The 14,619-nt window shown below is 39.4% G+C and overlaps 1 protein-coding gene across 1 annotated transcript in view; it reads left to right on the forward strand.

Moving 5' to 3' along the window:
- Nucleotides 1-513: 513 nt before the first annotated feature.
- The window catches only part of SLC9A9 (solute carrier family 9 member A9), a 639,391-nt gene continuing 625,285 nt past the window's right edge, over nt 514-14,619 (forward strand). The window contains exon 1 of the mRNA XM_070466623.1: nt 514-859. Coding sequence (XP_070322724.1) covers nt 685-859 — 175 coding nt within the window. The 5' untranslated portion in view covers nt 514-684. The remainder of the gene's footprint in view (nt 860-14,619) is intronic.

Genomic DNA, 14,619 nt, shown 5'->3' on the forward strand with positions numbered 1-14,619 from the left:
TTCTTTTTGTCTTGTGTTTTCATTTATTCTTGTTAAAAGAAAAACAACTGATTCAGAGTTTAAATACTGTTCTTGTGACTACCAGTTATATAAAACCAAACACAGAGAGAGTCATATACAAAATTATTTTCTTCTTCTCAATTAAAAAGAAAAAAATCCTTGTGAAATCATTTTCAATCAGTCCCCATCACATTGCTAGCTTTAGTTGGAAAGGAAAAACCTTGCATATGAATGAGGTTATGATTCAGGAATTGGCTTTTTGAACTTAGAAAATGTTGTTGATGTAAGATGATCTGTTTTATTATTAATCTACAATTCACCAGTTATGCAGCTTAAGAAGACTTGCTAAACGATAAGATCATGATTCAAGATCTCAGAATGACTGCTAGCAGGTTTGTCCAATATGAAAGTTAATTTCATGGAATGAATCATTTAAAGACAGTAAGAGTCGATGATGAAACCACTCTGGAGTTTGAAAAGAGACGGGGCTGCTTTAAGAGAGAAACAGGAAGTTGTAACTAGAAGCCATCTGAATACTAAGCCAAGGGAGAATGCTCATGAAGTAGCAACTTAAGTGGCTGTGTTTATCCTGAAATCCTCAGGCAGCCAGACCGTCTTAGGCAAATTTTGATAAAATAGTCCTTGTCCAGGTTTTTATCTAAGGAATCCTGAGAAGATTGAAGAATGGAGAGAAAGCAAAGGTTCATGTCAGAGAAGGATGAATATCAGTTTCAACATCAGGGAGCGGTGGAGCTGCTTGTCTTTAATTTTTTGCTCATCCTTACCATTTTGACAATCTGGCTATTTAAAAATCATCGATTTCGCTTCTTGCATGAAACCGGGGGAGCGATGGTGTACGGTGAGTGCAGAAATTGTAGGATTGATGCGAAACTTGTTGCTTGGGCGTAATTACAGACGTGCTCAGATGGCAAAGTACCAAAAGTGGAGAAAATGTGCTGATTGAAATGTCATTAGCTTGATGAAAGGTGCTGCAGCATAATGAATGCTTATCTCTTTCCAGATAAGCTGCTGAAATTTGCCTTGTCACAAAAGTAAATGCCACAGTCATGTTCTCATGAGGCACATAATGCGAGTCTGTTGACAGATGTGGGTCCATTGTCATGTGGGAAGTCAAACCGGGCTAGTTGTTTGTTTTTGTAATGATAGATATTGGGAAGTGATGGCTCTGCAGTCACAAAAAGCAAGCAGCCTTCTCTCTCTGGAGGGGCTGATGAGCATTATAAAGTTCTAGAAATAACAGCACTTAGACATGTATTGAGAAAACCTTCTTAGCACCAAGTTTCAAGAAGAAAACTTGCAGAAATGTACCTATTCCTCCCCCCCATTGAAGCAATTTTGTTCAAATCTACTTAAATTATGTGAGTGTGTTTTATTTTCTTATAATACCAACAGTTTCTTTATGCAGTGCTCTTCATTTCTTAGCCTGATTTCATACTTTTAATTAACAATTATTAGTATTATTTGCTAAGTATCTTCTTTTTTGGAGGTACGGGCAAGGTGTGAAAAAAGCATTTAACCTTTAAACTCCCGAGGAATTGCTCTTTCTGTGCAATTTACCATATCATTCCTTTCAGAAAGTTTATTAAAACGTGACAGAGATTATCCAGTCTGTATTCTCATCTTTTAAAGTAAAGTGTAAGACACTGGTAGTTTTAAAACTGATTTGGTTTATGAAATAGTTTTCTGTACCACTCTTATCTGTGCCTGATAATGGATAGGAAATTTGAACACAATGGAAATGGCTGCGATATTGTTATAATTCATAAAAGAATATACTTTTATATTTCACTTTCCTTATTTTGGAAGTTCTGAAGCCTTTTACACTCCTGAGTTTCAGGGAACAGGATCAGGGCACATTTTATATGCTAACCACGTGATGTCCTGATAATAACAATATACAGTCATGATTTGAGACCATGAGAAACCCTATGCCTTAACTGAATCCAACTGTGAGATATTTGAGCTAAGTAGTTTTAGGCTAAGCAGAATAATTTCTTTCAGGAGACTGATGTGCTGGTCCATTCAGAGAACAGTTAAGTTCTTTCCATCGAGGGTCTTAAAGCACACACAAACTCTCATTTGAGGAGAAAAAACTCACAATCAGGTTTAAGGGAAATAGTCAAAGTGATACCACCAGATGTAAAGCCCTGGGTGCCAGTCACTGCCCTCCTCCATCATCACTGGACCAGGCTTTCTCCTGACTTGTCTAATAAATAATCAATGAGGATGTGGGATGTAATCTGAGAAGTTAGAAACAGTGTAATTCCTAGCATTAAATTATAGGGCAATTTATAGTTTAGAAAAACAGCACAGGTTTTAAAATAACAAACCTTTATTAGAGGGAAGGATTTCTTCACAGTCCTGAATTTGATTGACCATGACTCATTTGCCAATTAAAGTTTATCTATGATGGAGATACTGTTTTGTAAAAGTTTTGATGAAATTTGGTGACCTATTAAAATTCAACATACTTTGTACTCACAACACATAAATGTAACTTTTACTTTGGAACATGAAAATTCCCAGGTTAACTTTAATACTTAAACAACTCCATGAAGTACTTTTAAGTTATGGTTAAAGTCAGAAAATAATAGCACATTTACTGCATAGCACAGGGAGCTATGTTCAATATCTTTTAAAATGCTATCCTGGAAAAGAATTGAAAAAAGGAGTATATATACAAATCACTTTGCTGTACACTTGAAACTACCAATATTTCAAATCAGATGTAGTTTAATAAAAAGAATAATTAGCACATTGAACATTAGCTGAGATAGCATTTCTCTTAATTGCTATTCCTAAGGCAGTTTAAGCTTAAGGTTTGTGTGGGATTAAGTTGAGCTGTCTGATTTCTGTCCTTCTTCTCTAAATTTTTTTATGCAAAAGTTATTGAAAGCAGGTTCTGAAACAGTGCAATGTATAAGGATTATAAAAATTATGGAGACATGCACATATATGTATAACTATCCCATTACTAGAAATTTTAGTATCCTTGAGTTATCTTGAATTGTATAAATCAATGAAAAGACTTTTATTTTAGTGTTGCTTAATTTTTTTGTTGTTGACCTAGAATTATAATTGTTGGAATTTACGGAAATCTTAGAGGTTATTTTCTCTAGCTGCCTCATTATTGAGGAAGCTAAATCTCAAAGAAGTGAACTTCCCCAAACTGAGTAGCCCCTCATAACAGCATCCTTGTGCTTTTACTTACTCAAAAGAGCTTTCACTGATATCCCTGAAAATAGTCCATATGGATAGCATTGGTGATATCTCAGTGTTCTTTTTCAGTGATGATATAAATGTTATATGTAAAATAATTCATAGGCAGTTTCTCTCAATGATGTAATAAAATCATTTGAATCTACAACAGAGAAACAAGATGGGATATTCTGACAAACTTTTTTAAATGGTAAGGGGAAAGGAGATACCAAGTGAATGAATCTCCCAGTAGCTACAAATGAATTTGAACTTCATTTATTGGGAAGAAGTCAGAGATTGTAAGTTCAGTATCTTCATCTCATAGATTAGGAAATGAAGACTTAGAGATGTGAAAGTCATGAAACTAGCTGATACACCTGTAGTTGTAACCAACCTATGACTTGGTCACATACTCATGTAACTGAGCTAATAGGCCTCTATCTCTTTTAAGAGATGCTGAAGATGTTTTAACATAAATTCTTTCAATGATTTTCCTAGAGAGAGGATGTATCTGTGAGATCCAGATGCATCCTCATATTGTTTATGCTTTCAACATTAGTCAGAGAGATTCTATTTTCCAGGAAGTCCAAAAGAATGAAATTTCAGAGTAAGACCATATAAGCCCTTCATCGTCAGAGAATGGAGACCGTGGTTCTTGCTAGAGTCCTGTCAGAGGCATGGTGATAATCAATGTGGGAGAAAAGAAACAAAACTATGGTTGAAATCAACCATGAACTTTTTTCTCTTTTTTTTTGGCTATTCTGGGTCTTGGGGCTTTTGTTGCATGCAGGCTTTCTCTAGTTGCTGCAAGCAGGGGCCACTCTAGTACAAGGGCTTCTCATTGTGGTGGCTTCTCTTGTTGCAGAGCACAGACTCTAGAGCGTATGAATTTCAGTAGTTGTGGCACACAGCATATGGGATCTGCCTGGACCAGGGATCGAATCTGTGTCCCTTGCATTGGCAGGCAGGCTCTTCACTACTGGACCACCTGAAAGTCCCCACATTGAGCTTTTAAAGGTTTTTTTTGTCTTAGATAAACACTTGAGAGTAAACTTTACTTTAGTTACCTCCATCTTTCAGACAGATACACTTTTAATGAAACATCTAAGATTGCTTGGTCCTGTATCTGATGCTTATCAATGAATTTGACCAGTAGTTCCCCTACTGGACTGAGTAGTGCTCTTACTCTCATCAACTATCTGTATAATGTGCCATTTTCCTCTGTGTCAAGAATCATAAATATTTTCTAAGGCATGGGATTTCCTGTAATACTTTAGCCCAGCCAGCATTTTACCTTTCTGCTGGCATTCCAATGATATGTGTCTGTTATCTTTTAGAAAACACAATAGATGTTGATTCATTTTATCTGTATATTGTTGTTGCTCAGTTTCTCAGTTGTGTCTGACTCTTTGTAACCCCATGGACTGCAGCACGCCAGGCTTGCTTATCCTTCACTATCTGCTGGAGTTTGCTAAAAGTCAAGTCCACTGAGTCGGTGATGCCATCCAACCATCTCATCCTCTGTCATCCCCTTCTCCTGCCCTCAGTCTTCCCAAGCATCAGGAAATGAGTCACCTCTTGGCATCAGGTAGCCAAAGTGTTGGAGTTTCAACTTCAGCATCAGTCCTTCCAATGAATATTCAGGTCTGATCTCCTTTAGGATGGACTGGTTGGATCTCCTTGCTGTCCAAGGGACTCTCAAGAGTTTTCTCCAACACCACAGTTCAAAAGCATCAATTCTTCAGTGCTCAGCTTTCTTTATAGTCCAATTCTCACATCCATACATGACCACTGGAAAAACCATAGCCTTGACTAGATGGACTTTGTTGGCAAAGTAATGTCTCTGCTTTTTAATATGCTGTCCAGGTTGGTTATAACTTTTCTTCCAAGGAGTAAGCATCTTTTAATTTCATGGCTGCAGTCACCATCTGCAGTGATTTTGGAGCCCAGAAAAATAAAGTCTGCCACTGTTTTCACTGTTTCCCCATCTATTTGCCATGAAATGATGGGACCAGATGCCATGATCTTAGTTTTCTGAAAGTTGAGCTTTAAGCAAACTTTTTCACTCTCCTCTTTCACTTTCATCAAGAGGCTCTTTAGTTCTTCACTTTCTGCCATAAGGGTGGTGTCATCTGCATATCTGAGGTTATTGATATTTCTCCCGGAATCTTGATTCCAGCTTGTGCTTCATACAGCCCAGCATTTCTCATGATTTATTCTGCTTATAAGTTAAATAAGCATGGTGACAACATACAGCCTTGGCGTACTCCTTTTCCTATTTGGAACCAGTCTGTTGTTCCATGTCTGGTTCTAACTGTTCAAGGGTCCCAGGATGCTTTTAAAAATTAGTAGTAACATTTTAACAATATTTTTGCTTCACTGATAACAATGGTTGGTAATTATGTCTCATGACATTCTACAATTCTCATTATTTCAAAATTGAAGGATTAAAATCCATAACTGGTTTAAAGTATAAGTCATGATGATATTTGTTTAAATTGGACTAAAAGCTTAGAAGACGATTAATGGTCAAATATTGATTGGCAGCAGATGGTGCACTTAGCACTGCTCACTTAGGGCCCTGTATCCCCTGCTCATTGTTCGTGAAAGAAAAATTGCTTCTTGTTCTCTGATAGCATTAATGGTTCCATTATACATCACTGGCGGCTCCCTTACTTTGTAGGACATTCCTAATTTCATGCATTTGAGGGGTGGGATCTGAACTTAGGGAAAAAATAGTTTAAACCTCTTAGAATTCTGCCTTTGATTTCATGGCCTTACAATATAAGAAACAGTTTCTAAATGCATATGGAAACCTTATTCATTGTTTAGTGGGCTGAAGGGAAAAATTAAGCCACAAAATTTAGATTTTGAATTCATTAAAGTATATTAAACTATTGAAGTAAAGAACCCACCCATGAAACAAGCGACACAGGACCCATCCCTGAGTTGGGAAGATCCCCTGGAGAGGGAAATGGCAGCCCACTCCAGTATTCTTGCCTGGAGAATCCCATGGACAGAGGAGCTTGGCGGGCTACATTCCATGGAGTTGCAAAGAGTCGGACATGACCTAGTGACTAAACAACAGCAACGTATTAAGCTACTGACCTATGTTCCTCTAGAAAGGTATTTAGCAGTTTAATAGGTCCCATTGAGTTCACTCGACATCCTGTTTTTCAAGATTTAAAGAAAATATAGTTCATAGTCAATCACTAACATTTTAAAAACTATCTTGCTTCAAAAATCACAAGGCATTCATTTTATCCTGACACTGCTTGGAGGTTCCTCAGGATAAGACTGGGCTGTTGGACATGGTGTGGCTGTCCCCTACTGATCCATTTTACTCTGCTCTGGTCCAGCCCTGCCTCCTTGACCTCCAGGCCCATAAGAGATGTTGACTGCCACTTCTTACCCTTCTCCCTGCCTGGAAGCCCTGTCTGAGGCTTTTTCCTTATTCAAACATGGCATGCTTTATGGAGAAAGCATTGGATGCTCTCTTGTGGATTTGAGTTTTTAAATCCTTATGATTTTCCTTCTTTCTTTTTTTTTTCAGTAGCTAAATGCATTAGTTTGGGCAAGTGACTTAATTTCTAGCCTTACTTTTCCCATCTATAAAATGAGGAAGAAGTGAAATAGATTATCACTAACCTTCCTTTCAGCTGCAAAAGTCCTTCAAGACTCAGGTCAAGGCTGACTTTTGCCATCAGGCATCTCAGTTACTCCAACTCAAACCAACACCTTTCTTCCCAGAACCAGCCTACAGTGACATCCAGGTCCTTCTCCCAGACAGAATTTTGATTAGTATTATATTGCCATTCTTAGTTCTTCCAATCCCTCTATGATTTTGTATTGTGTGCTCGGTAAATCCTGTTGAATTCCTGTTAGAAAGTTAAAGAGAGAGAGTTATCCTGTCAGAACAGTGAGGGCTGGCTGTGGATTTGGGGGTCTGTGGATGCATGTCCTGTGAAAGAGTGGCTCTGGTTTAATCTGAAGGGGTCTGCAGGAAAGGAAATTATGGTTAAGAGCCTAAGGAAGTAAACTTGCTTTCTCCTTTGGTTAAAACAGGACAAAAAAAAAAAGGTTGGTTTTAAGGACTCCAGAGATCAGAGCAAGGTTTTCCATGCTGTAAAGTGTTAGTCAGAGAAAGTTTGAAAAAGTGGAAAAAATCAAAGGCAAATTGCTCTATGTAGGTTTCTGAAAGTTGATTTTAAGAAAATAACCTCCTATGTATTCTGTGTGCTGTGCTCCTGAGTCAGCTTCCTACAGAGGAAGCCTTGAGAGTAAACGACTATGTTGCCTCAAAGGATCTTGTCTCAGATTCTAAAGGCTAATGAGCTAGCACATCAAGAAAATGAATTTATGATTTAAACTGTTTATGGAGATATTATATGTAGTCAAAATTTAATTAAAATTATATGGTCAGGCAAGTGGGGATATGAAGAACAAACATTTGTTAGGGTCTATTATAAAATCAGTCAGTTCAGTCACTCAGTCTTGTCTGACTCTTTGCGACCCCATGAACCACAGCACGCCAGGCCCTCCTGTCCATCACCAACTCACGAAGTTCACCCGAACCCATGTCCATTGAGTCGGTGATGCCATTCAACCATCTCATCCTCTGTCATCCCTTTCTCCTCCTGCCCTCAATCTTTACCAGCATCAGGGTCTTTTCAAATGAGGAAGCTCTTCACATAAGGTGGCCAAGGTATTGGAGTTTCAGCTTTAGCATCAGTCCTTCCAATGAATACCCAGGACTGATCTCCTTTAGGATGGGCTGGTTGGATCTCCTTGCAGTCCAAGGAGCATCAATTCTTCGGCGCTCAGCTTTCTTTATAGTCCAACTCTCACATCCACACATGACCACTGGAAAAACCATAGCCTTGACTAGACAGGCCTTTGTTGACAAAGTAATATCTCTGCTTTTTAATATGCTACCTAGGTTGGTCATAACTTTCCTTCCAAGGAGTAAGCATCTTTTAATTTCATGACTGAAATCACCATCTGCAGTGATTTTGGAGCCCAGAAAAATAAAGTCAGCCATTGTTTCCACTATTTCCCAATCTATTTGCCATGAAGTAATAGAACCAGAGGCCATGATCTTAGTTTTCTGAAAGTTGAGCTTTAAGCCAACTTTTTCACTCTCCTCTTTCACTTTCATCAAGAGGCTCTTTAGTTCTTCTTCACTTTCTGCCATAAGGGTGGTGTCATCTGCATATCTGAGGTTATTGATATTTTTCCTGGCAATCTTGATTCCAGCTTGTATTTCCTCCAGCCCAGCATTGCTCATGATGTGCACTGCATATAAGTTAAATAAGCAGGGTGACAATATACAGCCTTGACGTACTCCTTTTGCTACTTGGAACCAGCCTGTTGTTCCGTGTCCAGTTCTAGCTGTTTCTTCCTGACTTGCACACAGCTTTCTCAAGAGGCAGGTCAGGTAGTCTGGTATTCCCATTTCTTTCAGAATTTTCCACAGTTTATTGTGATCCACACAGTCAAAGTCTTTGGCATAGTCAATAAAGCAGAAATAGATGTTTTTCTGGAACTCTCTTGCTTTTTTGATAAATAACATATAGTAAAAAACAATACAACAAATGACAATAATAGCTACCACAAATGGCATTTGCAGTGTGAACTATGCTCTCATAAGTACTTATACATATATTAACTCATTTAACCCTCACAATCACCATTTTTTAGATGGTGAAACTGAGGCACCCCAAATTAAATAACTTGCCTAATGTCACACATCTACTAGATGCCACAGTTGGGACTCAAGCCTTGGTAGTTTGGCTCCATGAGGCCACAGGGTATCACAAACATGGGTGCATTTGTGTGTATGTGTGTTACAGGGAGAGATTTTATCTTTTTTTTTAAGTTACAGATGTTGAAACCAATATTCGGAGACATGCTGTGATTTGCTGGTAACCACCAGGGCTGAACTTAAACCCAGGACCATAAAACCCATGTTCTTTTTCCTGTATCTCACATTTAGTCCTAGGAGGGTTGCTGTTATTCAGTTAAATGTCTACTCTGTGCCAGGTGATAGTAGCTTAGAAAATTTATAGAAGTAAGACGGAAATGAGAGATCTAACTTTATACTAACCCTCATTGCTAATCATCACTGTATCCATGCAGAATAGGCCTGAGGACGTTCAGTTTGTATGTTATGAAACAGAAAGTCAAAAAATTCACAACTATGGCCAAGGTTTTCCACAATAATTGGCAAGAACACCATTTTTGGAAGCTAGTGCTCTCAAATTCTGGCCATAGTTGACTACTCATTGAAGTCTTCTGCTGATATTTAGCTCTCCCGTGAAGTCAGGAGTGGGGAGAATTAGGGGACAGAAGGTATTAAGTTTTTTTTTTTACCTTGAGGCCTCAGAAACAGTATACTGTCCATAGCAAAAAGCTCAGGATGGGAAATGGGTGATAAATCACTTCAGTCATGTCCGACTCTTTGTCACCCTGTGGACTGTAGCCCACCAGGCTCCTCTGTCTGTGGGATTTTCCAGGCAAGAATACTGGAGTGGGTTGCCATGCCCTCCTTCAGGGGATCAGCCCTGGGATTTAACCCATGTCTCTTAACTTCTCCTGCATTGGTAGTTGGGTTCTTTACCACAAGCATGGGAAAGACAGTGGGAGCAACATTATGAAAGTGCATTATGCCAAGTTGCTGGGTTGCAGTGTCCCAGGGAGAGTGATAAGGCTGACCAAGAAGTACCTGCCCTAGCATCAGGGTAGATGGTGTTGCAGGTAGGTGGTCCACAGTTATTCTGGCTTTAAATGCCTGTGGTTGTTGGAATGGGTGGGGAAGGTCCTCCAAATGTCTTATTTATGTGGAGTGTGCAAAGTAGGCTTTCATAATAAGTTAATTGAATTAAATTTTTGGAAGAGACTGAAGATAAAATTGATTATACCTCTGGATTCGCCAAGCTTGGTGAAACCAATGTGCATGAATCTGAGGTGGCATGGATATTGATAGGGTTCTATGATTGTGATGTCACTCATACTGGTAGAAACTGTTGTCTTACAGGACAGTGCTTGTTACAGTAGGGTCCCAGGACCAGCAACATCAGCATTATCTGAAAACTCATTAGAAATGCTTATATGTGGGCTCCAGCCCAGACTTATTGGGTCAAAAATTTGGGGTAGAATCCAGCAAAACAGTTTTCCAACAGATCTTCTAGAGGGTTCTGATGCGTCAAAGTATAAATACTTCATGTAGCTCTTAGTTTTGTCTCTTGTTTTCTTTTTTTTTTTTTTTTTATTTCTCACTTCATTACCCTATTGTGACAAAAAGGGGATTTTGGGAGACAATCTCCATGTATTGGAGAGTCCCTTCCTCTTTCACTATCTATAATACTTCGTGAAATTTCCACTTGTGGTCTGAGGAAAAAAAAGAGACTGTTTGTGTAAACATTATAAAGTAAGAAATTATTTTCTTTTAGTCAGTGTGTATCTAGTTTGGTACCTCTTATTCTCTTATTTCTTCTGTAAACTTGTTAAGCTGACTTCATGGAAGCTTGTTACCTCTGTATAAGCTGGTGTCTGAGATAGTTTCTAGAGAAAAGTTACCTATAGTTCTATGTGAGGAATCCAGAGTGCTGTGAAATGTGTGTGTTATGTGTTTGTGTGCTTGCATGTGTGTGTTTGTGTATGTTGTGTGCATGAGTGTGTGCATGTGTGTGTTTGATATACACCAAGGAAGGAAGTAGGCATTGGACAGCCTACCATGGTAGAAGATCTCATGGTTGGGGTTCTGTCATTTTCCATATGACTCTAACCTGTGAGGAGATAGAACTTTGAATGGATGAGGCATCCCAAGGTGGAACAGCTTCATGGGGACTACTTTCCCACCTCAGGATATCATGGGATACTGTTGCTGGCAGATGCCCCAGACAGACCTGTTCTGAAATCCTATGGGATGCTTTTCCTCAGCAAAACAAGTTGATAATGAGCCAGCACAAAGCAATAAATTATGTCCCTTTTAGCAACACCCACACTTTCTTTTAGTCCTTTGAATTTAGGAGGTTGGTGGGAGGGCAGAGAGGGAACAAAAGCCCTAAATAACAGAAGGCATTGTGTATTTTTACTTTTGGTCCTATCCCTGACTAATCTTAGTGTAAAATTAAACTGCTAAAAGAAAAATGTTAGGGAATGCATTTAGCATTTGAAACTCAAACCCACATCATCTCTCTAAGTCAGTGTTCTGACAAAGACTTTGATAAGATGGTTCAGTTCAGTTCATTTGCTCAGTCGTGTCTGACTCTTTGCGACCCCAAGAATCACAGCACGCCAGGCCTCCCTGTCTGTCACAGATGGTAGAGGTGGATAAATACCAAATAAGCAGTTAAAAATTGTGGAGATGCCATGTAATGTCTAATATTTGTGAATAGTATCTTACAGTTATATGGTATCTACTGATTTGACTGCCTTAGAATGTTGATCACATCCTTTCCTTCTTCATCTCCACATTTGGATCCCTAGTTTATACATATTTGTTTTAATCTGAGTGATTGAAATAACATCTTACATTCCCTGCCTTAAAGAGTCTCCTGCTGTAAAAAAGTCTTAAGATTGGTAAAGAACACTCTTCCTTGGGCTTTATTTTATTCCTGTCATCTTGAAATTCCTCTACTCAAATTCCTTTGCTAAATTCTTTTTCACATAAATATATACTAATTCTGAGGTTAACTTTCTCTGCAGTTGCCCACTGTATCTCATTTCTCTTTTCTCTCTTTGGATAATTGTCTCCAAATGCTCTTTCCTCTGCTCCAAAACAGAGCAAATCTGCCTCCCCCAAAGGGGCTTAGCCTGCCCTTCCTTAGGATCTTCTTGGCAACCATCTCTCCTTCTTGAACAACCCTGTTTCTCAGTTGTGCTGGGGCCCTTGGTCTCAGGTGCCATAGTGGGCCACCCCAAATGCTCCAGGGTCCTGATTAGGACCCTGCTCATTGATTTCCATGGGCTTCTCCCTAAAAAAGTCCACACCCTCTTCTCTACCTGGCAAACCCTATGCATCCTTAAGAAACTTCTCTGTAAGGCCTTCCTTAACGCTTTCATGGGGCAGAGTTAGGGTTCCTGGGGACTTTTATATTCACTTAAAAATTATGTCTGTTAGCATGTATTCAGCTGTATAGTCACAGAAATCCTGACTCAAACATGTTTAAGCAGTGTGGTCATTTATTATTTCACATAGCTGAAGTCTAGAGAAGAGTAATCTTCAGGGCTGGTTGACTCAGCAGCCTGCTATTGTTTTCAAGGACCCAGGTTCTTTACTTTACTCTGCTATTCCTAGTGCTGACTTCGATGTCAGAGTGAGGGTGAGGTGGACATGGCAGTTTCTACTGTCCTAACCAAGCCCAATAATAGTCTGAGAAAGAAGACGACTCATCTCTCTTCTGCCTCTCTGTTAGGATGACAAAACTTTTCCAGGAAGCCTCCTAGCAAGCTTCCCTTCACATATTACTGACTGGAATACAGTCACATGCCTTCTGGTACCAGTGGCTCAGATGGACAAGTATCCCATTGCAATGCAGGTGATCTCCAGTTCAATCCCTGGGTCAGGAAGCTCCCCTAGAGAAGGAAGTAGCTACCTACCCCAGTATTCTTGCCTGGAGAATCCCATGGGCAGAGGCGCCTGGGGGGATCATCCATGGAATCTCAAAGAGTCAGACATGACTGAGCTACTAACACAGTTTCCATGGTGGCTCAGCAGTAAAGAATCTGCCTGCAGTGCAGGAGATGTAGGTCTGATCCCTGGGTTGGAAAGATCCCCCAGATGAGGAAGTGGCAACCCACTCCAGTATTCTTGCTGGGTAAATTTCACAGACAGAGGAATCTGGCAGGCTACAATCCATAGAGTCACAAAGAGTTGGACACAACTGAGCAACTGAACACATATTGAATGGAAATGCTGATGGAACTGAGAGAGAGGTCAGCTTACCCTGAGCATGTGTGGGGAGGAATGGTCAGCTGAACAAACCAGGGTTTTATTGGGATAAAAGGGAGATGGATGTGAGTTGTCAGTCAACAATATCTGATACCCTTATCAAGTTGAAATATCATATTATACACCTTAAGGATTCATCTTTTTTTGTAGGGGACAATACTTCATTTATCTAGATTATTCTTAGAAGCCACTCAGTGCGTAGAGTGAAAGAAATATAAAACTCGATTCTTCTTCAGCCTTCATGTATTAACTGCATTTTCTTTAGGTTCCTAAATTCTCTCCAATATCTTATGGCATTTAAATATACCTATGTAGTCATCTGATTATCAGATGCATGTGTATAGTTGGGCTTGTTGCTTTGTGTGACTACAGAGAAGCACCACCCCTACAGAACAAGAATCTGAGGGGAGCCTGCTGTGTGTGCCATGTGGGTGGCAGTGTGTGTGACAGTGTGTGAACACAGCCATTGGTCTGAATGTAGCCAAAGAGGTTTCAACATGTGGTGTTTTCAAAACCATTCTGTAATCCATTTCATTATATATATATATATAAAACCATTATATGTCAAAGTAAATCCCCATCCATATTTCTCTTAGAAAACACCCTTTAAGAGGACATTTCAGCATCATGTAGAATGACTGTCGGTAAGATTCAGGGGGACTGGTTATGAAATGCAGGCTTAATATAAGAAGACACTTAGGAAACACCTGTTGTACCTTCCTCTTACCAGAAATTAGGATCACAGGACTGGGCAGAAGATAGGATTAAAATATTTTAATATTCTATGATCAGGGCCACATTTTGTTCAATTTTATAACTCCTACAAGTCCTAGAGCAATGCCTGTCATGTCTATAGCATGAAAGCAGAAGAAGGGAAGGAGGAAGTGGGGTTTTCTCATATTTTCAATGTGAAGAGTGGAGAGTCAGTTCAGAGAGATGAAGCTCACATTTCTAAATACTTCTCATTTTGAGTGCTCTTGAGGCTCTTTTTTCTCCTTCCCTCCTTTCTTCTCCCACAAACATCACCATGTCCACTGTGTGTCAGGCATCTGCTATGAAAATTATACCGCAAGCAAGCTCTGTCAGGACGGGAACATCACAGCATTTGGTGTGATGCTCCTCACATGTGACATTTCAAAATGCTGGTCCCTGACTGAGTACATAAACTCAGAGGATCCTTTCCTTCTTGAATCCAAGGGAGTTTGTGAACTTGGAGAAAGTTGGGTTGTAACTACCTAAAGTGTTTGACATTTTGAGAGGAAAAAAAAGAGATGAGAAATAGCTCAGCTTCTGCCCTAAACTGTCTCCTTGTCTAGTGGTGACGAAGCCAAAGTCTGCATAGCAATGCTGAACAATATATGTCTTTATATAAAATTGGGCCCAAGAGTGTGTGATTCAAACTGTAAGTATTCAAAGATTAGGAAACTTATTACAGGCCACATCAG

This window comes from Odocoileus virginianus, chromosome 4 (genome assembly GCF_023699985.2).
Source record: "Odocoileus virginianus isolate 20LAN1187 ecotype Illinois chromosome 4, Ovbor_1.2, whole genome shotgun sequence".
NCBI classification, from domain to species: domain Eukaryota; kingdom Metazoa; phylum Chordata; class Mammalia; order Artiodactyla; family Cervidae; genus Odocoileus; species Odocoileus virginianus.